The sequence below is a fragment of the Anthonomus grandis genome, chromosome 7 (assembly GCF_022605725.1).
Source record: "Anthonomus grandis grandis chromosome 7, icAntGran1.3, whole genome shotgun sequence".
Classification (NCBI taxonomy): domain Eukaryota; kingdom Metazoa; phylum Arthropoda; class Insecta; order Coleoptera; family Curculionidae; genus Anthonomus; species Anthonomus grandis.
This window is the reverse complement of record NC_065552.1, coordinates 31,928,473-31,956,222: the sequence shown is the minus strand read 5'-3', so window position 1 is coordinate 31,956,222 and position 27,750 is coordinate 31,928,473. Positions and strand designations below refer to the sequence as shown.

The 27,750-nt window shown below is 34.8% G+C and overlaps 2 protein-coding genes across 2 annotated transcripts in view; one reads left to right on the top strand and one right to left on the bottom strand.

The window, feature by feature from the left end:
* Positions 1-5,244, bottom strand: part of LOC126738221 (fatty acid synthase-like) — a 59,769-nt gene extending 54,525 nt beyond the window's left edge. The window contains exon 1 of the mRNA XM_050443442.1: positions 4,928-5,244. Within this exon, the coding sequence (XP_050299399.1) occupies positions 4,928-5,048 (121 nt within the window). The 5' untranslated portion in view covers positions 5,049-5,244. The remainder of the gene's footprint in view (positions 1-4,927) is intronic.
* A 19,893-nt stretch (positions 5,245-25,137) lies between these two features.
* Positions 25,138-26,951, top strand: LOC126738400 (ubiquitin carboxyl-terminal hydrolase 22). Its single transcript, XM_050443716.1, has one exon. The coding sequence runs from the start codon at positions 25,408-25,410 to the stop codon at positions 26,866-26,868; it is 1,461 nt and encodes a 486-aa protein (XP_050299673.1). The 5' UTR covers positions 25,138-25,407; the 3' UTR covers positions 26,869-26,951.
* The last annotated feature ends 799 nt before the right edge of the window (positions 26,952-27,750 follow it).

Genomic DNA, 27,750 nt, shown 5'->3' with positions numbered 1-27,750 from the left:
CCAAACAAAGTGGATAAAATCCGAAATTTCGTTGAATTTTAGTTTTATTCGGTTAATACTAGTTTTCTCCAACTGCTTTTGGATAATGCTGCATGTGAATGATGCAATAAGTATTACTTAGTTACGTTTCCGACAGCGCAAGAAAATGAGTGATTTAGAGTCATTTTCACGTTTTAAGGCGCGATTTAATGAAATGCTTTGTGATTTGGTGTCACGTAAAGACTTAAATACGTCTTGTATGAATGCTACACAATATAGTGATATTTTGGAATCGGTAAAAGTAGCAAAAATTGCTAAATCTAAATCGACATTACAATATTGTCGCTTAAAAAGATTTGATGTCTGTGTAGTTGGTGGTGTTGAAAGGCTTATTGCTCCTGTTGCCGAAGGTGAAACAAATATAAGGTATTTCATCAAATTTTTGATATTCTACATGAGACTCACTTGGCTATCGGTCATGGCGGAAAGCATCGCATATTGAATGAGATAAATAAAAAGTATAAAAACATAACACAGGAAATCATTATGACATACCTAAAACTTTGTATGGCATGTCAAAAGAAACAGAAATTTGCGAAAAAAGGTATTGTCGTCAAACCCATGGTATTTTCGGAAATGAATAGTCGATGCCAAGTGGATTTAATAGACATGCAGTCGAATCCAGATATAATGGTCTAGCAAGACCACCTAACAAAATTCGTACAAATTACAATCAAAAACAGCCGAGGAAGTTGCCAAAAATGTATTGGACATATTTTGTATATTTGGGGCACCGTCGATTTTACAATCAGATGACGGTGAGTAGATACTATAAAAAAATTCCTTATACAGGATGATTGATGACAACAACAGTTTTTACTTTTCTATTTTAACGTTTTTAAAACTATTAATTGGCATACATATTAAAGTAATTTTTTTTAACTAGGCTGAGAATTTGCTAATCGTATTATTGAGGAGTTGTGTTTGATGTGGGATGGACTTAAAATAGTACATGGAAGGCCTAGGCATAGCCAATCCCAAGGAAGTGTTGAGCGAGCGAATCAAGACATCCAAAATATACTTATGACCTGGATGAGTGACCAAAATACTACTAATTGGTCAGAAGGGTTAAGATTCGTCTAGCTCATGAAGAATCGGTCATATCATGATGGAATTAAACTGTCACCATATAAGGCAATGTTTGGATCTGAAATCAAAGTAGGACTTAAATCTTCCTCGGAGAAAATGAAAATGCTCCAAGTACAAGTCAGGACAATGTACTTAATTCTTGCTCAGTTTGCAGTGAACAAAGTCCATTAGACGATGGAATCTATACATTTTGTGACAGAAATAAACAAATTCTTTCAATCCCAAAGGTAGCTAAAAGAAACTTGGAAATTCAAGCTGAAAACATGAAAAGAATACCCGATGTAGATAGGGGAGGGGCGACTTTAGAAACTTTTTAATGGTAGTAGTAGAAACAACTGGAGAAGGCATGTATCGTTTGGGTAAGCTACCTGTACCTGTTAAACTTATATTCTTATTTATCGAATGATCCTGTTTGTAGGAAATGAGAGTGGAACAATTGAAGAAATGTTCTCAAGAAACCAGTTTACAGTATGTGACAATCAACTCCTTGATAGTGACAAAGTGTCATCCGAAACAAAATCAGTACGACAAGTTGCTACTAGCGAGTCTATGTCTGGTGATCAAGGATACAAAAGATGTCATTGTAAAATAAAATGTATTACACTAAAATGTCGTTGTAAGTCTTCAGGAGTACTATGTTACTCTAAATGTTACTCGAGCTTATCCTGCTCAAATAAGTGAGAGTAAATCCAAGTAAAACTAAATATTTTCAACTTTACGTTCAAGCTTGCGTTCAAGTTTAAGTTACCTATAGTTAGTTTAAGTTCAAGTTACCTAGTTACATGTTTTTAGTTACATGTTTTTACTAGATACATGTTTTTCATCAATAATTTCTTTGATTTTTAATGTGGCAAATAAAGCAAATATAATTCAAATGTAGTATTTTTTATCCACATCTGAATTTAAGCGTTTTATCCATCTTCCCTTGGATAAAACGCAATCTAACCGGCTAAAACTAGGTTTATTCAATTTCGGGTTCTAAACGTAACATATCTAAATGAAGGTATTAATGCTGAAATGGGCTTGTGCACTATCAACCATAAGTGCTGTCTCGTGGAGCAATTTGTTCAAAGAGAATAGGTAACTTTTCCTGTAGGAAACTAAAATGAGATTCACATGTCAGTCATTGTAAGAGGAAGTATGGACCGATTAAATGTAATCAGTAATGGTTATTAATACCCAAAGTCAGATATATATTGCAAAATGATCCTGCAAAGATACCATGTAGATTTTCCTCAAGCCATAAGATTTTTATTATACGGTGTTGTCCAAAATCAGCCCCTCAGTAATCAAAACGCCATTTAAAAAAATTCATGATAAATCAACTACAAAAAGGCGCGGAAAAGTCTCTAGTAGTAGTGCTTGCACATATTGTATACGAAATGGTAAATACAGTTAAATTGCTTGCATTTATTATGTTGGAAATTTTTCGAGTATTTGTTTCAGATGACTCCACAATTGACTTGAGAACTGCTTGTTCTAGTTTCTTAGTCCCAGAATTTGAACCTAGCGCACGTGACTGCTGGGTATTCCCTGATAACGTGGTCTACAGTTTCGTCCCCTTCTAACATCACTGGCATTCCGAGTTGTCCGCAATCAGGTGTAACGCATTTGCGCCAAAGTGGCGCATCTAAATTTGAAATAATGTTGAAGATATTGGGACATGCGCCGAGCGCCTAAAGGTGGCGCTTTTAATTTGAACTGGTACTTCTTAAACCTAGTAAAGTATTTTGTTTTTGTTCCTATATTATTTTTTCCATATTTGTATTAAAAGAAGGTTTTTTTTTTATGTGATCAATAACTGATAAGACTTTTGAAATTAGCGAATGTCCATGTGAACAAGTTTTACAATGAAACTATGAGTAAAAAGAGTGTGAGGTATGGTAAAAAGAGATCCGTGTGTTCAAAATTCCTGTTATTTTAGAAGGGCATCAGTTCGGCCAATTCCCTTTGCTGTTTACATTGTCTTGGTTACATAGAAGAAATTTTAGAAATTGATTTGTGTGACCTCGGTGAACTAATACTTAATATATGGTTCTTCGTGTATTTATGGGTTTCCTTTCGATTGCGTTTATTTTTATTTTAATCAAATATCGCTAACCATTCTTCTTATTTAAAAGTCTTTCACAAAAAAAATAAGTATAATATAATAAAACACTAGATGGAACTGGTCAAACTCCCCCAAACCGAGGTGCGGATTCCTTGATTTATGTCCTCCTCATTACTTTACTAATAGTTTTATGCTAGGTCACAAGGTGGCGCATTTTAATGTCAAAATTGTCAAAAAAAACACGTAAATGTTAATAAAACCTGGCAACATTGTCCGCAATACCGATAGTGTGGAGATGGAGCCTTAAATGCCACTGTCTGGTTAAGCAACCCGTCACTAGTGGAATTTCGCGGTTTTTTTAAACGTAACAGTTTTTTGGTGAGACAGGCAGAGTGCCTTAGCCTGTCTCATACCAAGAGCTTTAGTTTATTATCAGAAAGTCCACCTTTCCAACAGACTCTTCATCGATGCAGCTGTTACGCATGTAGCTATAGGTACCGATTATGGGTTCAGGCCCCACCGGCTTTTTCGGCATCCAGACAAGCTGAACCCCGCAGCCCACCTTTATCAGTTTCTCTAGGACCTTTATGCACTCCAATATATCCGTCTGAGAAAACTGATACAACTATATTGCGGTTTACGCATGTTTAGGATTTGCTGACCACATTTCAATATAGCAAAAAACGTTAACCTGGAAGAGAGTAGCATGTTCCCTCAGCGAGTATGCTTTGCTGGGATGTTAGATTCCACCATCTGTACTAGAGCCCAAAACCAGCTGTATTGTTCATTCTGGAGCCTTTATTTACCAATGTAGTCCCGTTGGAGTACTGACACTACTCTGTGTGTGCAACGTGCATCATAAAACCCTTGTAATTCGCCGTAAATCTCTGGTGCCAATTCTTTATTGTATGGTAAAGAATGCCCAATGGCTACCCCTTAAAACTGCCCTTTTTTATTTGCATATCTCAGCCGGTTTTGGAGCAATAAATAAATCGTTATTTCGTGAAAAAAAATTAACAACTCGTATTTTTCCAAACTCGAAGTATTTACGTTTCATGATCATGCAAAATCACTCCCTAAGGAATGTCGATTGTTAATATTTACTTATTTATTACATTTTATATTAAATGAAGGAATTTCATCGTTTTGTATAGAGTATCCATAATCTATCCGTAGTGTCCATGTCTTAAAGTTGATGTTTTTAAGAGTGTACATTTTAGAAACTGTTGATCAGATTGGATGATGCCTATAGGAGCGAAACACGTGTAACCAATTTTTAATCATTATATAAATTCAAGACTTTTAACCAAACTTGTAGTTTTGTGTAAAAAGTAAGAAAAAATCGACGACTACTTTCAAAACCCCTCTTGACAAAAAATTAAAATAATTTCCAAAATGTTAGAAAGGAAAATTGAAAGATAAATAAATTAAAAATCATAATTCACTAAATATCAGCTAAATAAAGCTATATAATTTAAAAAAGAAATTAAACAATATAGAGGACTACAGCTATAATATTTTGTTTTCTTTTAACTAAAAGTGGTGCAATAATTAATTTACATAGAAAGTGCTAATTCGTGGTCAAAAAGGTTGGCACGTTTTTCTGTTCTGGATGTATAGAACTATAAATACCTTTAAAAATAAATAGAGTCGTAACTTACAGCAAAGAATTTTAAAACTAATATATAGAACTTTTAGAACATCATAAGTTACATATTAACAAATATCATTTTAGTATCAGTAGCTTACCAGAAATAACAACCTCCTCTCCTGGAGGCGGATTAGCAAGAATTTTTCCAAACTCGATCGATTTGTCCTGATTTAAATCGATTATCTCCTCTGAACCATTTTCAGCCATTTGGGACGTCATTATTTATAATAAATATTTTAAAAATTAATGAGTTAATGTATGAATTGAACCTTTAACCTATGCAACTAATAGTAAATTAAAACCCAATACACCGAAAAAAATAAGCAAAACTTTAATTCTACCACCGAAAAATCCCAAAATAAAATTGAAGAAGCAAATAAAAATTGAAACGACAGAAGACCCGCGCGTAAGGAAGCACCAGTAAAGCACTAGTTGACTTAAAGGGTAATATGGCCTTTTATAAAATATCCGATTTTGTACGGATTAATTAACACATATTTACAAGTTATTAGCATTTTGGGCGGACGATTGTTACAAAGTACAGAGAAAAAAAATAATAATGTTGAGGCTATTTATGAGTTCTACGTGCATTTGATTTCCGTTTATTAAAAAAATATAACGCAATAAATTCAATTATCTAACATCTTTATTAACTAATTTCTTATATACAAAAAACTGGCATACTGAGCTTTTCAATTAATATCACTTAAAAAAGGTTTTGCTAGCCGTTTTCGAGATAATTAAATCTTTAATTTTTAATGCGGCCTAAATAAAAAATTTATCTATTTACGATTTGTATTTTTTCTAGGGAAATTCAGTCTTTCATTTATTGAGGGGTCAATAATTATGTAAAAAGACGCATAGAGTTAAGCAGTGCTAATCGAAACTAAGCCACGTAAATAAAAACAATAAGAAAGCGTCATTTTATTTATTTATTTATCAAAAACAAATAGGATGTTAACAGGCCGAAACCCAAAGGAACATCCACAAATTACAAAGTGTTTCAGGTGTACTTCACTAATACAAAATTTAAAAATAATACAAGAGCAGAAATACAATAAAGTGCTAAGTTTTTGTGTTCTTGTTAATTAGAACAAGGATCTCTGATTCTCTTCTTAAACATAGAAAGAGAGCGGAAAAATAAATCTAGAGAAAAAAATTTAGAATTATATAAGGAAAGCATACGACTTAACGGCGAATTCCTTGCTACATTGGTTCTATACAAACAGACTGGAAACAAATAAGAATTTCGAAAATTTCGCTGAGGTATATGGAACGGAATTTGAGATATTAGATAACTCGAGTCAATCTGATAGTTAATTATTTTATAAAGAAAGAACATGTCAGTGTGAGAGCGCTGTGTTTCAAGAGAATATAATTCATATCTAACTGTAAGTTCTATTAAATTAGCATGTAAGTTAAATATACCAGTATTTTTATACTACAAAAATCTTAAAAATTTATTTTGTATTGTTTCCAATCTGTTAGCATGTACCGCATATTGCGGAGCCCAGATGACGCGACGGAGGCAAAACCCAAACGACTATAAATATAGGCAAAATATAATGCTTTTAGAGGTTAATAGCCTACTATTTCTTACAATTAATCCCAGCATTCGATTACACTTGATGCTTAAGTAATTAATATGTTCTGCGAAAGTTGGCTTTTGATCATATATGACACCCAGATCCCTCACTTTATCAGTCCTCTTAAGTAGAATTCCATTAAAATTATAGTCAAATTGAAATAAGTTTGTATTACGTGTGAAACTAATAAATGCGCATTTATGATAATGAAGGTAAAGTTTATTTCTCTGACAATACTCATAAAATCTGTCCAAATCATTTTGTAAGAGCAAGCAATCACCGAGATTATTGATGGTAGCAAAAATCTTAATATCGTCTGCATAAAGTAATATTTTGGAGAAGGTAATACATTTTATAACATCATTTAAATAGATTATAAATAGTAAGGGCCCCAAGTGGGAACCTTGAGGTACGCTCGAGGTAATTGGATACGTGGAGGACTGGTGGCCGTGTACAGTGACATACTGGGATCGATTAAAAGTGTATGACGCTAACCACCGCAGGAGATCTCCATGAACTCCAACTTCAGCAAGTTTCTGTAATAAAGTGTTATGATGATTTTTGTCAAATGCTTTGCTGAAGTCGGTGTACACAGAGTCTACCTGCGTCTGACAATCCATTGAATGGAGTATATATTTTTTGGAGGTTATGTCTGAACCTTGTGTTTACAAAAATTTTGCCCCATAATTTTTGGGAGTTTTTTAATCAAACTTTAACTAAAAAAGTATGTAATCAGTAGTATTTTGTATCCTGCTTTAGCACAAGTACTAGTGTACAGGATCTATAAGTATTTTTGGAGTTTTGTGAAAGTGTGTTTAGGAAGGCGAAAACATGGTCAATTTATGCAACACTTGCAATGAATCCATACCAGACGGATCTAAAATAGTGGTTTGTGACAGATGCCACATAGTTATGCACAACACGGAAGGGTGCACTGGGTTAAATGCATCAGAGCTAAGGGCTGTTGTCATTCAGAAACGAACTATGATGTATTTCTGTAAACCATGCAGAGAAGCATTTAAAAGCGCCCCAACCCTTTTAAGACAAGTGGGAGAGCTAAAGAAAGAAATTGAAGTTATAAAAAGGGAGCTGGAATCAGTAAAAAATCAGAAGTGTAAGCATGAATCTGCTGAGTTGGTAACCGAGCAGTTATTCAACGAGATGCAGGAAAGAACAACTAGATCTAGAAATTTATTAATTTATGGTGCAAATGAGTCTAATCGAACCGATTTAACTGATAGAATCGAAGATGACAAGAAAGCGTTACAAGATGTCTTTAAGCTGATGAAGGTAGATCGAGGACTCGATAAAGTTGAAAAAGTTCTTAGAATTGGCACTAAAAAGACAGGCTCGTGCAGGCCATTAAAAGTAGTCAGTACTGAACAGGCTTTTGTTAAAGAGGTATTAAAAGTTAAGAAAAAATTGTCGGGGACTAAGTACAGCATTAATCTAGATCAGACGATGATGCAAAGAGACCAGTTTAGGAAGGTAAAAACTGAGCTGCAAGAGAGGAATGCCGAAGAAAATGTTACATCATTAGGTACATTAATGGATGTCCCAAGGTTGTAAGGAAAGACAGCCTGAGAGATACCACACGTAACACGAGAAAAAACTAGCCAATACCCCATTACAAATGAATTACCAGAATGTGGGAAGGCTTCGTACCAAAACTGCTGAGTTGAACTTAATGTTGGATTGTTCAAGTTATATGGAAAGAAGTCATATGGAAAGAAGGTTATATTTCTCCTATTTTCAAATTAGAGTCGAGGGATGATGTCAAAAATTATCGTAGGGTGTCCATAGTGTCATCCATCCCCAAAATTTTTGACAGCCTTATGTTTGCCCACTTGAATTGGCAACGTAGAAAAATCATTGTTGAGGAACAGCATGGTTTTAGAGGTGGTCGGTCCACTCTTACAAATTTACTCATTTACCACAACAAGTTGTCAGATGCCTTGGAGAGGGGGTATCACATTGATGCTGTATATACAGACTTCTCCAAGGCGTTTGACAAGGTAAATCATTTGTTATTAATTGAAAAATTGAGAAATATAGGTTTTTCTGATAGATTGCTAAAATGGTTGCTTAGCTTTCTTAGTCATAGAAAGCAAGTGATTAAACTTGGTAATTTTATATCTAAGGTGATTGAAGTTTGTTCTGGAGTACCACGAGGCGGACACTGCTCTCCTTTACTATTTAGTTTGTTTGTTAATGACCTTAGGGATGTCTTGGAGTATTTCTTAGGTTATTATGAATGAACTTGATATCAGCCTCTTACAGAAAGATCTTGATAGCCTTTCTCTGTGGTGCCAAAATAATTTGTTAGATTTAAATATTAATAAATGCTTCCAAATTTCATTTCATAGGAAAAAAAAGTAGGATACCATCATTTTACACAATTAACGGCTAGAAACTTCAATTAAAGGATGTTGCTAAGGATTTAGGAATACTGTTTGACACGAAATTAAACTTCTGCAATCATATAGACCAAATAGTAGTAAAAGCTAATAGATTGTTGGGTTTTACGCTTAGAAATTGTAAGGGGTTATCTTTGCAAGCTGTCAAATCTGTATATGTGGGATTGGTATGATCACAGCTTGAGTATGGCTCAATTATCTGGACTCCCCAGTATAATGTCTATAAGTCATTACTGGAGAGTGTACAAAACAAATTTTTAAGATATTATAACTACATGTTTAATTTAGATCTTATTGCTAATCATGATTATTCTCAAATATTGAATTATGTTAAAGTTTTGTCTTTGGATAAAAGAAGAACAATGTTTGACATCTGTTTTATCTATAAGTTGTTGAATGGTATTACATCCTGTCCGGATTTACTTTCCCAACTTAATTTTTCTATTCCTCAGAGAACACTTAGACAAAATAATTTATTTCATATTGGGTTCCATAGAACCAATTATGGTAAAAACTCTTTTTTGGAGAGATCTCTAGATTTTTTGGATCGAAAGGAGAGGCTAGATGTTTTTCGCAATTCATATGGGTCTTTTAAGGGTAGTTTAATGAAGATTTTGAATACTTAGTATTGTTCAATTATTATTTTTAATTAATATGTTGTTTGATGGGTAAACCAAGTGAGAATTTATGTTGCTAACCTATTAGTTAATACAAAGATATTTTTTTTTTGTTTATTTACTTTAGAGTTTTTTTTTTAGTTAAGTACTTTAACTCTTAATAGTTTAAGTAAGGATTATTAATTATTGACATAACTGTATTTTATAATTATTTTTTTTTGTAATGGGGGTTTCCCGTTTAATGAATAAATAAAAAAAATAAATAAAAAAATATATTCCGAGTAAACAATTAAGTTGGAATCAATTGGTCGCTTGAGAAAAAAACCGTGCTGCTCATTGATAATTATAGGTTTTAGAAAATGTATCAGTTTGTTATTATGAATTAATGATTCAAAAATTTTACCGAAAATATCAAGTTTACTTATTGGTCTATAATTTTTCACACTAGATTTGTGACCACTTTTATAAATTGGCACCACATTAGCCATCTTCCACTTGCAAGGGAAACACATTGCTTAAGAGATAAGTTATAAATAATAGACAGTGGTTTATAACGCGAATGTGCACTTTTTTTTTACAAAAAAAGACGGTATACTGTTAGGCCCGCCACCCTTACTCTCGTCCAAGTCAGACAGAGCTCTTCGTACTTCCTCTGAATCTAAAAAGAATGCATTAGGAATAATTGCATCAAATATGTGTGAATTATTATGATTTACTGACTGTACATAGGGTTGAAAAGCTTCCTTAAAAAAATCTGAAAATAGTTGGCTGACCTGAGGTCCCCGAGCAGCTTTCTGATCAAGGTATATAGAATTGGGTATCCCACTACTTTTATTGTTAACAGAGATCAATTGCCAGAATTTCTTTTTATTTTTTGAAATATCATTATCAACAGATTTTACATAATTAATATAATCCGAGTGTATCATTGTTTTACTTTGTCGACGTAACTCACTAAATACGCGATAATGAATTTCAGAGTTTGATCATTTCCATTTTTTATGAGCTCGATTCTTTTGCAAATTTTTATCAATAGTTTTTTTACTAAAATAAAGTGGAAAATTTTTATTAATTTGTTTTAAAGGTACAACATTATTTATTGCATGGTTTACAATTTCATAGAATTTACCTATATAAAATACAAATTTAGACCATCGTAATCACTTTTTTAAAATTATGGACATTAGTGTTATTCTTGCAATTAAGTTTATCTACAGGTGAAAGGCAAATATCAAATTCAAACAAACAGATTTATGATGGGGGTCCTCTTGGACCAAAGGCAGCTGACAGTGCCTAATATTTTGACAAAACACTAAATCGTTGGTTAAAATTAAATCAAGTATTCGGTTATTTTGGTTTTTGAAATTATTCATTTGGAAAAGACCAAAAAAGTATGTCATAAAAAGTATTGAATTTAGGGTTATGATTTTCAGCTACATAGTAAGTATCTCTCGGTATCTAATTAATAGTAGCGAAATTAAAATCACCGCAGATTAAAATTTTATCCCCTAGTATAAAATTTGATATGCTATAAAGCTTATCCAAGAAGCAGGTTAGCGCAATAACATTACCTGGTGGAATATAAACACAACAAAAATGGGCTCTTTTTTAAGTAAATCGTAACCCAGACATCCTCTGCATCACTTTCATGTCATATCCTGCATTATCGAAATCGTGACATTTAGATATACAAAATTTTTATAGTAGCATTAGTAGTAACCGTTTATTTTGAAAAATACCATTAATACAAAGTTTGATAACAAAAAAATCTTCAGTCCTCAATTAAACAAAATCCTAATCTATAAATCATATACAAGAGAATATCTAAAGGTCCTGATAAAGAGAATCCCAAATCAATTTTCATTTTAATATTGTAACAGACGAAAAACAATGAAAAACACAAAGTCACGGTCTCACAACATTTACTTAAAGCTACACATGTTTCGGTCTATTCAGAGCATCATCAGGCCTAAAACAATAATAATTAGTATTGAAAGAAAAAAAGAGGACATTAAAAAGACTAAAACCTTAAAAAGCCACTAACGTTGGCAAAACAGTAAATAAACATACATTTAAGGTTAGGATGACTATACAGTTATTTAGAACCAAAAAATAAAAAATAAAAATAATATCATACCTATTGGGAATCGAACCCGCGACAAGAAGCTTACAAGCCAGAGACTATAACCTATGGGCTACCGGAACACTGATAAGAAGTTCAAAACATTTGTTGTTAAGCCAAGGCATTTTCACACAATATTAAACTTATTTCAGTTGGAAAGATTATTAAAAATAAGGTTTGGTTCAAAATTAAATACGTCGTTAACACAGACAAGAACAGGACTCTTCTTGGCTTTAGTAATTTCCATCCTCTCCAGAAGGTCAAGCTTTTTCCCTTTTGGGCATTCATGAAGTATTTCAGCTCCGACTTCTGGAGAAAAGTGATGTGTGGAAGCTAACAGGTGATTCGCAAACGCTGACTTTGTATCACGGACGTCTGTATTTTTAAATTTCTCAAACAACGCTACATGTTCAAGGCCTAGATAAATTGTTATACAGTACGGATTTTAAAGAAGTTCAATTTTCAATCATAATAAATTTTAGTTAAATCTAATAGGTAATATTAAACTCAAGGTGACAAAGCCTATACACAGGACCTACAGATATCTTAATCATCATACCATGATCAAAAGTCTACACAGATCTGTATTTTAACTGAGATAATAACTATTAAAAATGCAATAAAAGTTTTTTCTTAATCCTTTTTGTTTTTTTCAAAGATCCCAATTTTAAGTCATTGGCAGCATGTTATACAATGACAGACCCTTGTCGAACAAACCAAAAGGGGTTGAAGACATTCTTCTAGTATTTACATGAAAGTGTTTACATAAAGAATATGCTGTTGTTCTATGTCCACTTAGTTATGGGACACCCTGTATATATTGTCTTGGGAAACTCTTAAGTATATAGAATAATTTTAAAAAAATTAAAAAACTTTAAGTATTCAGTAGACGGTTCTAAGGCTGGCAAATACTTATATAGGGTGTTAATTAATTGACTGCCTATAAAAGAGGGTGTGAATCCTCGAGTGATTTTAAGAAAAGAAATTTATATTAACTATGTTCTAAACCTCTTAGCTTTTTAGCTTAACTTGGGTGTTAAAATTTTTAGAAAAAAAGTGAGTGTTTATCACTTTCGGATTTCACTTTCGGATTCTTCTGAAATTTTGTAGACAACTTTTCATTACTATAGAGCATATCGTAAAGTAAAACATTTTCACCAGTGCCGTTTGTATGGTATTTTAACTGACAATTGTTGACGAAAAAAATTGCTCCCTACTGATTTTTCCAAAAACCAAAAACTCTTTTCTAGTTCGTTGCAACGGTTTTTGTTTCAATTAATCAGCAGCCTGTATAGGGATGCAGGAACCATAACATTATTTAGATTATATTTAGGGACAAGCTCAAAGCCATTTCAGGTATTCAAAAATAGAAAATTTCTAGTTCAAACGATAATATCAGATAAGGTCAGATTTCGATAATATTTTTAAATTAGTTTTTTTCTCGGTTCATCACTTATTCTAGATTTTTTTAAATGTTAATTTCAGGCCTGGCACATGCATTGTGATCATAATGTGACATAAGATAAGTATTCGTTTACTTTAATTCCTATATAAAACGTACGTAGAGGCCAATTCTTGGCAACTGGGTGTAAATCGGAAAATCATCATCGTTCATAGATCATTCCCTAGTTAGATAGGCAAAACACAGAATTTTTATGTTTTACGTATTATACTTGTCATACTGTATATTTTGCGTTTTTGTTTATACTGTAATTGGGATTTACTATCAGCATTCGTATTATCATACTAGCATATTTGTTTTGATATTTCTAAAATACATTTAAGAAAACTATAAGTGATAAAGAAGTTACTACAAGAAAGTCTTTCCAAATGACTCAAACTCAAACGCTAAAATTATATTATGAAGTCAATAAAATTAAACAGGTGAACAGAGCACTGAGGAAAGAAAATTACTACAAGAATCTACAAAAACATATAACGTGGCGTTTTTCCCATTCGTTAGGTGTGAATTAAAACAATCAGAAATAGTTAACTAATTTATTTACACAATTACACTATGATGATACGACGATCACTCACGACTTCTAGATATTTACTTTTACTGCCTTTACTTACAACTATTTAAATCTCGCGCCAATATTCCGAAGATTTTATTTCTAGCTTACTCTGTAATGGGGTTTATATAAACCAGCTATCTATTAAATAAATAAACCAGAGTTCCTATTAAATAAATAAACCAACAAAAATAATCGGTTTTTGGGTTGCATTCACCGATAGTATTAAAACATTACGTATATTTGTTTTTGATGTATTGAACTTTTGAGGAACAAAAGTTAATTCATTTAATTTTCTATTCTTTTCCTTCACGAAGTTTTTTTTTCAATATTACATTTGCCTAATCTGTTATTTAAATGAACTATACACATCGAAATCCATTCACAAACTCTGGATTTGATTGGGTAGGGCAAACTTACAAATTTTCACAATAGGACAGGGTCACAATGGGTCGACGCCCGTCTGTTGAAATATAATGATAATTTATTTTCATATAACAATATACGTATTGTTACGTATGTACGACTTAAATCAGAATACTAAATCAAATTAGGTTATACTGAGTGCTCTCAATTTTCCACGCTTATCAGCAGTAAATTAACTCGTTTATATCAGACCCCATTAAAACGTACGTCTATGAGGTATCGCATTTCTTACCCTACCTCACGGCAAGATATTGGCTTGTATCCATCTTAAGTGGAACACTCTGTAAAGTCGTTTTTTAGCAAAAATCGGTTATGTTTCTACTGATCATAAAAATAAAATGTAAGGCAACGGAATATTTTGCATAGACCTCTCCCGAAAATTATATTTATTAGTAAACTGATTTTAACTATATGAAGGGTTTTCCCTTATAATGTCAATAAATATTTAACATTCTACTTGCAAGTAATAGTAATGGTAAGGAACACTATCCGACGGGTAGGCCTAAAAGTCCATTTCTGTTCTGTTTGCAAATAACTATTTCCTTCATATATTCATAAATGAAGGGCCTGAGGATCAACTCCAACAAAGGAGAGCTCTTTCTATTCGAGAGGAGATGTAACTTTGGCACACAAACACGTTGGTTGCTTGGATGGTTGCAAACCCAAGCAAAGATTGGGTATCACATTAGATTAATAAGGCCACCTGCACGCTTTTGGCTTACAGGAGAACTAAGAAATCGAGTATTTTTCGACCTCGTTTTTGAAGCCAAAAATGGGCATCAAAAATGCCATATCTCAACTATCGTAAAAGTTACGACTTTGCAGATGGTCTCGTTGGATTCAGAACGACGAAACTAAGACAGAACCGTTGGAATTTTCCTGATAGCTCTCATAAAAGCCGAGATATCGGCCTTCAAAGTTTGGGTTTTTTCATTTTTCGGGTATACCCCCCCGTTTGGATTTTTTTCAGAAAATATTTTTTTTTTCGAATTCGAACTAACTATACCAGCGGATTGTTCTCATCAAGTAGATCACGAAAATACCGGGTTATAACAGGATTGATCAGAAATAAGGGAATGAGAGCTTTTTGAAAATTCGGAAATTGTCACTTTTTGACCTCGTTTTTGAGGCCAAAAATGGGCATCAAAAATGCCATATCTCGGCTATCGTAAGAGCTACGACTTTGCAGATGGTCTCGTTGGATTCAGAACGACGAAACTAAGACAGAACCGTTGGAATTTTCCCGATAGCTCTCATAAAAGCCGAGATATCGGCCTTCAAAATTTGGGTTTTTTCATTTTTCGGGTATACCCCCCCGTTTGGATTTTTTTCAGAAAATATTTTTTTTTTCGAATTCGAACTAACTATACCAGCGGATTGTTCTCATCAAGTAGATCACGAAAATACCGGGTTATAACAGGATTCGATCAGAAATAAGGGAATGAGAGCTTTTTGAAAATTCGGAAATTGTCACTTTTTGACCTCGTTTTTGAGGCCAAAAATGGGCATCAAAAATGCCATATCTCGGCTATCGTAAGAGCTACGACTTTGCAGATGGTCTCGTTGGATTCAGAAGGACGAAACTAAGACAGAACCGTTGGAATTTTCCCGATAGCTCTCATAGAAGCCGAGATATCGGCCTTTAAAGTTTAGGTTTTTTCATTTTTCGGGTATACCCCCCGTTTGGATTTTTTTCAGAAATTTTTTTTTTTTTCGAATTCGAACTAACTATACCAGCGGATTGTTCTCATCAAGTAGATCACGAAAATACCGGGTTATAACAGGATTCAATCAGAAATAAGGGAATGAGAGCTTTTTGAAAATTCGGAAATTGTCACTTTTTGACCTCGTTTTTGAGGCCAAAAATGGGCATCAAAAATGCCATATCTCAACTATCGTAAAAGCTACGACCTTGCAGATGGTCTCGTTGGATTCAGAAGGACGAAACTAAGACAGAACCGTTGGAATTTTCCCGATAGCTCTCATAGAAGCCGAGATATCGGCCTTTAAAGTTTGGGTTTTTTCATTTTTCGGGTATACCCCCCCGTTTGGATTTTTTTCAGAAATTTTTTTTTTTTTTTCGAATTCGAACTAACTATACCAGCGGATTGTTCTCATCAAGTAGATCACGAAAATACCGGGTTATAAGGGAATCCGAGCAGAACTAAGAAATCGAGTATTTTTTCGACCTCGTTTCTGAGGCCAAAAATGGGCATCAAAAATGCCATATCTCGGCTATCGTTAAGGCTACGACCTTGCAGATGGTCTCGTTGGATTCAGAAGGACGAAACTAAGACAGAACCGTTGGAATTTTCCCGATAGCTCTCATAGAAGCCGAGATATCGGTCTTCAAAGTTTGGGTTATTTCATTTTTCGGATATACCCCCCCGTTTGGATTTTTTCAGAAAATTTTTTTTTTTTTTCGAATTCGAACTAACTATACCAGCGGATTGTTCTCATCAAGTAGATCACGAAAATACCGGGTTATAAGGGAATCCGAGCAGAACTAAGAAATCGAGTATTTTTTCGACCTCGTTTCTGAGGCCAAAAATGGGCATCAAAAATGCCATATCTCGGTTATCGTAAAAGCTACGACCTTGCAGATGATCTTGTTGGATTCAGAAGGACGAAACTAAGACAGAACTGTTGGAATTTTCCCGATAGCTCTCATAGAAGCCGAGATATCGGCCTTTAAAGTTTGGGTTTTTTCATTTTTCGGGTATACCCCCCCGTTTGGATTTTTTTCAGAAATTTTTTTTTTTTTTCGAATTCGAACTAACTATACCAGCGGATTGTTCTCATCAAGTAGATCACGAAAATACCGGGTTATAAGGGAATCCGAGCAGAACTAAGAAATCGAGTATTTTTTCGACCTCGTTTCTGAGGCCAAAAATGGGCATCAAAAATGCCATATCTCGGCTATCGTAAAAGCTACGACCTTGCAGATGATCTTGTTGGATTCAGAAGGACGAAACTAAGACAGAACTGTTGGAATTTTCCCGATAGCTCTCATAGAAGCCGAGATATCGGCCTTCGAAGTTTGGGTTTTTTCATTTTTCGGGTATACCCCCCCGTCTGGATTTTTTTCAGAAATTTTTTTTTTTTCGAATTCGAACTAACTATACCAGCGGATTGTTCTCATCAAGTAGATCACGAAAATACCGGGTTATAACAGGATTCAATCAGAAATAAGGGAATGAGAGCTTTTTGAAAATTCGGAAATTGTCACTTTTTGACCTCGTTTTTGAGGCCAAAAATGGGCATCAAAAATGCCATATCTCGGCTATCGTAAAAGCTACGACCTTGCAGATGATCTTGTTGGATTCAGAAGGACGAAACTAAGACAGAACCGTTGGAATTTTCCCGATAGCTCTCATAGAAGCCGAGATATCGGCCTTTAAAGTTTGGGTTTTTTCATTTTTCGGGTATACCCCCCCGTTTGGATTTTTTTCAGAAAAATTTTTTTTTTTTCGAATTCGAACTAACTATACCAGTGGATTGTTCTCATCAAGTAGATCACGAAAATACCGGGTTATAAGGGAATCCGAGCAGAACTAAGAAATCGAGTATTTTTTCGACCTCGTTTTTGAGTCCAAAAATGGGCATCAAAAATGCCATATCTCGGCTATCGTAAAAGCTACGACCTTGCAGATGGTCTTGTTGGATTCAGAAGGACAAAACTAAGACAGAACCGTTGGAATTTTCCCGAGAGCTCTCATAGAAGCCGAGATATCGGCCTTCAAAGTATGGGTTTTTTCATTTTTCGGGTATACCCCCCCGTTTGGATTTTTTTCAGAAATTTTTTTTTTTCGAATTTGAACTAACTATACCAGCGGATTGTTCTCATCAAGTAGATCACGAAAATACCGGGTTATAACAGGATTCGATCAGAAATAAGGGAATGAGAGCTTTTTGAAAATTCGGAAATTGTCACTTTCTTGATAGCTCCCATAGAAGCCGAGACATCGGCCTTCAAAATTTGGGTTTTTTAATTTTTCGGGTATACCCCCCCGTTCGGATTTTTTTCAGAAAATTTTTTTTTTTTCGAATTCGAGCTAACTATACGAGCGGATTGTTCTCATCAAGTAGATCACGAAAATACCGGGTTATAACAGGATTCGATCAGAAATAAGGGAATGCGAGCTTTTTGAAAATTCGGAAATTGTCACTTTTTGTCCTCGTTTTTGAGGCCAAAAATGGGCATCAAAAATGCCATATCTCGGCTATCGTAAAAGCTACGACCTTGCAGATGGTCTTGTTGGATTCAGAAGGACGAAACTAAGACAGAACCGTTGGAACTTTCTTGATAGCTCCCATAGAAGCCGAGACATCGGCCTTCAAAATTTGGGTTTTTTCATTTTTCGGGTATACCCCCCCGTTTGGATTTTTTTCAGAAAAATTTTTTTTTTCGAATTCGAACTAACTATACCAGCGGATTGTTCTCATCAAGTAGATCACGAAAATACTGGGTTATAACAGGATTCGATTAGAAATAAGGAAATGAGAGCTTTTTGAAAATTCGGAAATTGTCACTTTTTGACCTCGTTTTTGAGGCCAAAAATTGGCATCAAAAATGCCATATCTCGGCTATCGTAAAAGGTACGACCTTGCAGATGGTCTTGCTGGATTCAGAAGGACGAAGCTAAGACAGAACTGTTGGAATTTTCCCGATAGCTCTCATAGAAGCCGAGACATCGGCCTTCAAAATTTGGGTTTTTTCATTTTTCGGGTATACCCCCCCGTTTGGATTTTTTTCAGAAAAATTTTTTTTTTTCGAATTCGAACTAACTATACCAGCGGATTGTTCTCATCAAGTAGATCACGAAAATACTGGGTTATAACAGGATTCGATTAGAAATAAGGAAATGCGAGCTTTTTTAAAATTCGGAAATTGTCACTTTTTGTCCTCGTTTTTGAGGCCAAAAATGGGCATCAAAAATGCCATATCTCGGCTATTCCATTTCTGTTCTATTTGCAAATAACTATTTCCTTCATATATTCATAAATGAAGGTCCTGAGGATCAACTCCAACAAAGGAGAGCTCTTTCTATTCGAGAGGAGATGTAACTCTGGCACACAAACACGTTGGTTGCTTGGATGGTTGCAAACCCAAGCAAAGATTGGGAATCACATTAGATTAATAAGGCCACCTGCATGCTTTTGGTTTACAGGAGAACTTTCGGTGATACTTGGGATCTACCCTATAAGATTCTCACCGAGACCTACTAATCTATTGTCAAACTTCTTATCGAATGTCTCCAGTTAGAGCGATGGAGACTTTGTTGAACATTCCACCTCTGGTTTCCTTGGCTGGAGAGACTGGTCATATAAAAATCTGGTCACAGACGTACTGGAATGTCCTCTGCTTCTGATGGGCAGTTACTATATGGCACCTAAGACTGTGGATTGCAAGGATTTTGTGACCCATATCTCCAAAATGAACCATAGAGCTGGTGCTTCTGTGATGGGGCTACATTTACCAGCAGAGCGTACTGGCTGAGGTACCACGCCAGTGTCTTCCAGGCCTAAGTGTTCGCTGTATTAAAATGCAGCCAGAAAATCATAAATAGCGGCCACCATCCAGTACAGTCACAATATAGTCGTATCAATCTGCTATGATACAAGGACTGCCATTAAGGCTAATGCATACATTTCCTGGCGGAACTGGTGAAGGTGGGCTACGGGCTTCAGCTAGTGTAAATTGTACTCTGCGCTTAATAGGCCCAATACTTGTGCATTACGAGACCTATATGCATATTAGCGCATTTGGCTGCCTACTGCCTTACAATTGCATTCCCAATTATTCATAGAGTAAAACGTTCCGAAAGTTAAATTTTAAAATTTTACCTATTTATGATTATAGCCACTTCATATAACCATGTTTATAAAATTGGAAATATGAGACTCCAAACTCAGCAGGCTAATTTTAGAGTAGAGAACCAGAAAGTGACTGTTCCTGGACCTATTCAAAGTATTTGATATCATTAACAATGTTTTGCTGCTATCTGATCTTCTTTGCCCTGCTTCAAGCTAATTTAAAAATATAATAAAATAAAAATGTATCGAAAATAATTATACCATTAATAGATTTAATAATGCTTTAATAATTATTTATTTATTTACTTAGCTTTTCTCCAAAAATGAATATACCACAGAGGAATCGGTGATGTTCTTTGCATTTTATTTTTGTAAATTCCTAATATTAATTAAAATTATACAAAAAACCTATACCTCATGATAAATCTATAAATCTTTTGAAGTTTCCCTATTTTTAACCAGCTATTTAAGGTATTACATTTTAAATAAAGAAGAATGAATTTATTAGTTTTGCTCCAAAAACATCGAAGATAAATTAATGTTTTTGAATGGATTTACCTTAAACTGGATTTGTGAATAGCCTCATTATCGTAATAAACCCCAAATATGCCAGTTAATTTTTTTGTAAACGTATTTCAATGAATATTCCTAAATACAGAAATTAAAAAAAACTGTGTCGTAAAATAATAATAAATGAATAATTTACTAGTTCTGAAGTTTTAATGGAAGCGAATCGATTATAAGGCCGGTAAACCCAATTGAACTAAAACGTTTAAAAATATCCCATTAGCATACAATGTCAGTGTCAGGGGTGTATAAGCATAGAGAGGAGAGCTCTTACCGGTTTTGGTTTAATAATGAGAAAATATGGTATTCGATATTAAAGCCATGTAATTAAATTCACTCTAATCAGGTATTTTTTTTATATAAGTATAGAAACATACTTGGGTTCTTGACTAACTTAAATTTCAGTATAGCAACAAATTAGGAGCCCTCTCTACTTGGATGTTAGTTGTGAGTTGCAAAGTTCACGTCTTACCGGTTGCTATTTCTACTCTGTAACTTTTTTTACCCTTCATTAGCTATGAAAAACAAGTTAAAATCACATTTGTGTTTTCCTGGACCCTCTGGAATCTTTACACATTTTTTACTTTATGGTTATTCTTTATGGTTATAATGTAAAACAGATGCTGCTTATTGGGAGTTGTGGGACGAATGAATATAAGGGTGTAAAGTGAATATATAAGGGTGTAAGATGAATGCAAAGAGAGTCACAACAACAGGATCAAAAACAAATTGCTAAACTGCCCAAATGGAACAAGATCTTTCTGGTCGGTATCGAAAGCCGTTAGTCAAGGATTTGCTAAGTCGGCCTTGCCACCTCTAATAGCAGATGATGGTTCTATCGCGGTAACAGCAAGCGAAAAAGCCAACTTACTGGGTAAACTCTTCGCGTCCAATTCTACTCTGCACTCGCAAGGCAAAACACCGCCATATTTGCCAAGGGTGAATTCATCGATGGGCGAAATTTCGTTTCCCCAACGAATTATAAATAAAATTCTTAAAAGCGTAGACACCAACAAAGCTTCTGGACCCGATGGAATTCCAGCCCTAGTACTAAAACGTTGTGCAGACGAATTGACTCCTCCCTTATGTAGACTGTTCACGGCATCGTATAAACAGGGCTCATTTCCAACAAGCTGGAAAACTGCTCAAGTGCAAGCTGTACCCAAAAAGGGTAAGAAGACGATGCCGTCCAATTACCGCCCGATTGCACTAGTTCCAGTAATATCGAAGATTATGGAGAAAGCAGTCAACCAACAACTGTTAAGACATCTGGAATCATCTGGACTAATCAGCGATCATCAATACGGCTTCCGAAAGCTTAGATCGACCGGCGATCTTCTGGCTTACGTCACACACTTGTGGACGGAGGCCATGGAGAAGCACGGCGACTCCCGCTCAGTCGCTCTTGACATTTCCAAGGCATTTGACAGAGTGTGGCATGAGGGACTACTAACCAAGCTCTCCTTAATCGGCATACAAAACTCATTATTGAATTGGATCAAAAGTTTTATTGAACAACGAACAATCCAAGTAGCCGTCGATGGACACCTCTGCGACAAATTTAACATTAACGCTGGAGTCCCTCAAGGATGCATTCTATCCCCCACCCTTTTCTTGATATATATCAACGATTTGCTAGGAACCACTGTCAATCCAATCTACAGCTTTGCGGACGATAGCACACCTATTGCCACATTTAAGTCCGCCAAACCAACGACAGCCGCAACTTCTTAGAATCTTAGGCAGCAACAAGTAGCCAACAACGATATTAGAGCAATCTTGGAGTGGAGCGGTAACAATCTGGTCAATTTTAACGCTAAAAAAACGCAGGCTGCAGTATTTACGATGAAGACTAACGTTGATGGCCCGGAGCTTGTTATGGCAGGGAAAACATTGCCAAAGAAATCATCTTTACATCTTCTAGGAGTCGAAGTCACCAACAGTGTGTCCTGGCATGACCACGTTGCCGAGATTGCCAGGGCAGCTTCCAAAAAACTCGGAGTGCTTTTCAAAACGAAAAAACTGTATACACCAGAACAGCTGCTGACTTTTTATAAGGCTCAAATACGCCCTTCCCTCGAGTATTGCTCGCATGTCTGGAGCTCTGCACCCAAGCATAGTTTAAACCTGGTGGATTCTATACAGAAGAGAGCTATTCGTCTTATCGACAAACCAGAACTGACAAAGAGTCTGGATAGTCTGGAGCACAGGAGAAAGGTGGCCGATCTCTGTTTATTCTACCGTTATTATCACGGTAAGTGAGAAGGACGCGTCTAGCAGTTGCGGCTCATCAACATCGAGTCCACCTGCCTACCCCAAGGACGTCGCTGTATCGGGACTCATTTATCTGGAGAACATCTTCTTTGTGGAACAGGCTTCCACCTCACATATTTCCCGACGCATACAACCTACAGCGATTCAAGATAAATGCCCACAAATATCTTCGCGCAAGCACCACTCCAAGAGTGACATAGGACTTTCCTCTTGTACTTGTGTTTACCATAAAAAAAAATATATATATATATATCTGTCCTAAATAATAGTCGGTTATATAAATATTTTAGGCATGTATTGCCTTCTTGTTCTCGCCTCTTCTCCATGTTTAGACAGTTAGTATCTGCGATCTTGTGAAAAATGTTCAAACCTCCTTATACCATAGATTAGCCTTAGGCAGGAATTTTTATTTTCTTCCATTCTCCATTTATCTATATGCGTTGCGAAATTATTATAGACAATATCGCCATGATTTAAAATTGATAGTATTAGCAGATTACACAGCATAATTTTTGTTTTCTGAGAAATGAAATGTCTATTGCTGTATAGCAATTTGGTATAACAAATGCCATTTTTATGCATTTAGAAACATGAGTGGTGAATTTTAACTGATTATGCAATTAACCCATTAACGCCTAGCGTTACCGTATGATGACATCATACATATGATGATCGAGGAAACGTCCAGGTATGCCTTATTCAAAAACTGTCCGGACCCTAAAGTATCTGTAGGAGAAATGAAATGCTACATTGGCATTCTTATTATTAGTGGGTATATTGATTTACCAGGAAAAAAGTTTTACTGGGACTCAAATAATGACATGAGAAATGAACTGGTTTACATGTCTATGCGCAGGGACCGGTTTTTGCAAATTTCGCGTTTTATTCACTTCGCTGATAATTGTAAACCAGAGCTGTCTGATAAAGTGTGGAAAATGCGTCCACTAATGGACAAGATCAAGGAAAACTTCTTAGCTTATTTTGAGCCTGAAGAGCATCTATGTTACGACGAATCTATGATTCGATACTTCGGAAAACACAGCTGCAAGCAGTTTATTCGAGGTAAGCCAGTTCGTTTCGGCTATAAAATGTGGAGTATGAATACGGCTTCCGGTTACCTCATCAACTTTGAAATGTATCAGGGAAATAACCCCCGCCGCTCCCCTGAGTATGAATTATTATTCGGTAAAGCATCAGCGCCCATGGTGCAAATGCTAAAAGAAGTAGAAAGAGTAAAAGGTTTCAAACCATATAAACTCTATTTTGACAATTTATTTACAGGCGTAAAGCTCCTTAAATATTTACGAGATAAAGGGTATCAAGGTACTGGAACTGTGCGTGAAAATAGATTACCTAAGGGATGCTCTCTTACAGAAAAAAAGACCTTTGAAAAAAAACCGAGAGGTACTACCGAATCTATCCTTGATAAGAGAAATGGAATTTCATAGGTTCGCTGGGCTGATAATGGAGTTGTCTCTCTGGCTTCAACATGTTTTGGAGTCCAACCAATTGGATCTGTGCGCCGATATTCAAGTGCCGAAAAAAAAGTAGTTCAAGTGCCTCGGCCGTTTGTGATTGGAACTTACAATTCTTATATGGGTGGCGTTGACCTTATGGACGAGAACATATCGAGATACCGCATTGGTATAAGGGGTAAAAAGTGGTGGTGGAGTATATTTACGTGGTTAATGGATGCGTGTGTGCAGAATGCTTGGCAACTCCACAAGAAATCTGGAGGAACTCTTCCGCAATTAGAGTTTAGAAGGGAAATAGCGAAATTTTATTTGAACTCTTTTGGAATTCCACCAAAAGGTCCTGGTAAAGTTTCCACATCTTCAATCTCATTTTCCTTGAACAGGGTATCGGATGATATTCGGTATGATAAAAGGGATCATTTGGTTATTCGAGTTCCCCAAAACAAACGGCGACGTTGTGCTGGAGAGAGCTGTTCCGCAGTGGGAAGAACAATGTGCAAAAAATGCGACGTGGGTGTTTGTATTGACTGTTTTTCTTTATTTCATACAAAGTAGCTTTTCAATGAAAGTAGATTTTAGTCTAAAATAACAGTTTTTGTTTTTTACTTTAAAATAAATGACACTGAACAATTCTTTGTATTTTTTCACAAATTGTTATAACTAGGTAGTTAAAACGCCTAGTGTTACCATATGGTCACATTTAATTTCGGCTACAGTATTACCAATAAAACTAAAAAATTGCTGTCAATCCTTGTATTGTATCCTAAAAACCTAAAAAATAATTATTTGATATTTCTCTGCCAAAAAAAAATTAACCAGGCGTTAATGGGTTAATTACGCAATCAAAGTTGCCTGTGCCGTCCAGGCCTTAGCCTTTGATCGTGGAGCAGCTGACAACACTGGAGGCTCTGTTACAATTATCCGTTCGTGTCATACATTGCATAGTTGCCAGTTCTACTAACAAGCTGTCAGATTCATCACGAATCACGACGTTGCCCATTCTTTTGTTTACCAATTTAACTGTCAAATTTATTTGTATATCCTATAAAGAATTTCTAGAATAATTCCGAAATATTTCCATTATACCAATACTATCTTAATAATATTTCAAGTTATTCTATAATCCACCCGAACAGGCATCAATTATTCACAACCTGTCAGTAACTAAAACAATTTGGACAGTTAATCAATCAGCTGGTAAACTACATTTAACTCCCAATAAGCACCAGATTAATTCTTCAATTTGTTAAAAGAAAAATATAATGAACGCCCTCAGTTGCGAGCATTTCGAACGATTCAAAGAAGACTCTGCCAGTTTAGAAACTCTCAAGTGGATCCATTCAGTGTTTGTTGTTGGACACCCAGCTAGATACAGGTCAGTCAAAATTTTGAATACTTCATGTCAAACTTGCAGAAATAGGGGCCCGCACATTCATGCTTGCATCGAATGCGTTTATTTCGGTTGCATACAGCATATCAGGCAACATACCCGAGACCTAAATCACACTTTTTCATTAGAATTGATTTATGGTCAGTTGCACTGTGCCAAATGTGGAGATTACATTTATGATAATGACCTGGATGAAGTGGCTCAAAAGCACCGGATGCATTCTAGGAAATTTCAAAAAAGACTTTTTGATTGTGTTTCTTGGGACCCAAATGAAGATGAGCGTCAACTTATATCAAATAGAACAAAAAGGATGTGTTTAACACCAGAAACCACTTTGGGGCTAAGAGGACTGATAAATTTGGGAGCTACATGCTTTATGAATTGCATTGTGCAGGCCTTAATGCATACCCCATTATTAAGGGATTATTTTTTGTCAGAGCCTCATTGCTGTAAAGGAGTTCAGGGAGCATGTTTAGTATGTGAGGTTAGCAAATTATTTCAAGAATTCTATAATGGAGATACAACTCCTTTGGCCTTACATGAGTTGCTACATTTAATTTGGACCCATGCAAGTCATTTGTGTGGTGATAAGCAGCATGATGCTCATGAATTCTTTATGGCTGCCCTTGACTTATTACATAAACATTATTCAGAATCAAATCCAAAGCATAATAGTAGTGCAAATAACATTGTAAATAATCATGTCCATACTGGAAACTGTTCCTGTATTATCCATCAGATCTTTTCTGGAAGGCTGCAGAGTGATGTGGTTTGCCAAATTTGTAATGGGGTCTCGACCACTACAGACCCTACTATGGATTTTGCATTGGACTTAGGATCAGTTACTGAAGGAGGTAGGAGCCCATGTTCCCTTATTGACTGTCTAGAAAGTTTTACCAAAGCTGAACACCTTGGAAGGGAGAAAATAATGTGTGAAAATTGTGGATCAAAGCAGGAAAGTACAAAACAGCTGACAATCAAGACTCTGCCTATTGTCGCCACATTCCACTTAAAGAGGTTTTCCCATTCAGATGCAGGGATTAAAATATCAACAGCTATTTCTTTCCCAGAAATGATTGATATGACCCCATTTATGAGTAAAAGGAAAAAGGAGAAGCCTTTCCCATCTGACAACCGTTACTCACTCTTTGCAGTTGTAAATCACTCGGGTGATAGTGCAAATGAAGGGCATTATATAGCTTTTGTTAGACAACATCTAGATTACTGGTATAAATGTAATGATGAGGTTCTAACTCCTGTTAAACTAAAAGATGTCCTGTCTTCAGAAGGGTATATTTTATTTTACCACAAACAGGTTTTAGGTTATGAATGAATTTAAATGTAATAGAGTGTCAGGTTTAATTTTATTGTGTAAGTTGTAGATTTTTTTTGAACAAAGTATTTTTATATTTTTTATATTGGGTATTTATTGTGATTCTTTTTTCTAATTTTAATGGTTTTGGGTCGAGAAATGTGTATTAAGATATTGTCTTTATATTATGTATATCTTGATAATTATTAGCTCTGAACAAAAGCTATAGAAAATGATTTATATTAAATTGCATGTGTATTGTTTTAAGACTATTTTAGATTTATTGTACTGATTGAAAAATTATCTTCATTGATTTTAAATGAAGCATTCTGTCAACATTTAAACTTAATAAATGTGCTTTTATGATAAACGCTTTTTTTATTTTAATTGTAAATCTTACACTTTATTGCATTGAATATTGAAAAAATGCATTTATAGTGTGGTGTTACAAGTATTAAAGATTTAAAAAGGCTTTTGAGTTATTTATAATTTATAATTATTTGCAAACCATATTTTTTAAAAAATTTAATAATTATTGTTTTTTTTAATAGGTCTATTCATTTACATACCAACTCATTTTTCTAAACTTTCAATATACAATATAGGATGAAACATGTATTATGTCAAAAAATTTCATGATGTCACAATTAATAAGTTAAAGCGTTGATTGAATATTTGGTAAAAATTTGGAATATATTTGGCCCAAATATTCAATCAACGGTTAAAGTAAGTGCACTACCTAATTATTAGAAAATTATGTTTAAAAAAACACAATAATTTAATATTCTTAAAGTTTCTAGATATATTAACTTTGTTTTCAATAGTAAGTATTGTATTGCTTGTAGTTAAACAGGGTGGCAAAAGGGTAATGAATAAAACTTCAAGAGAACATTAAGATTCAAA

Excerpts from the sequence above, each read along its gene's own strand:
- LOC126738400 (XM_050443716.1), top strand. The coding sequence starts at position 25,408 with ATGAACGCCCTCAGTTGCGAGCATTTCGAACGATTCAAAGAAGACTCT.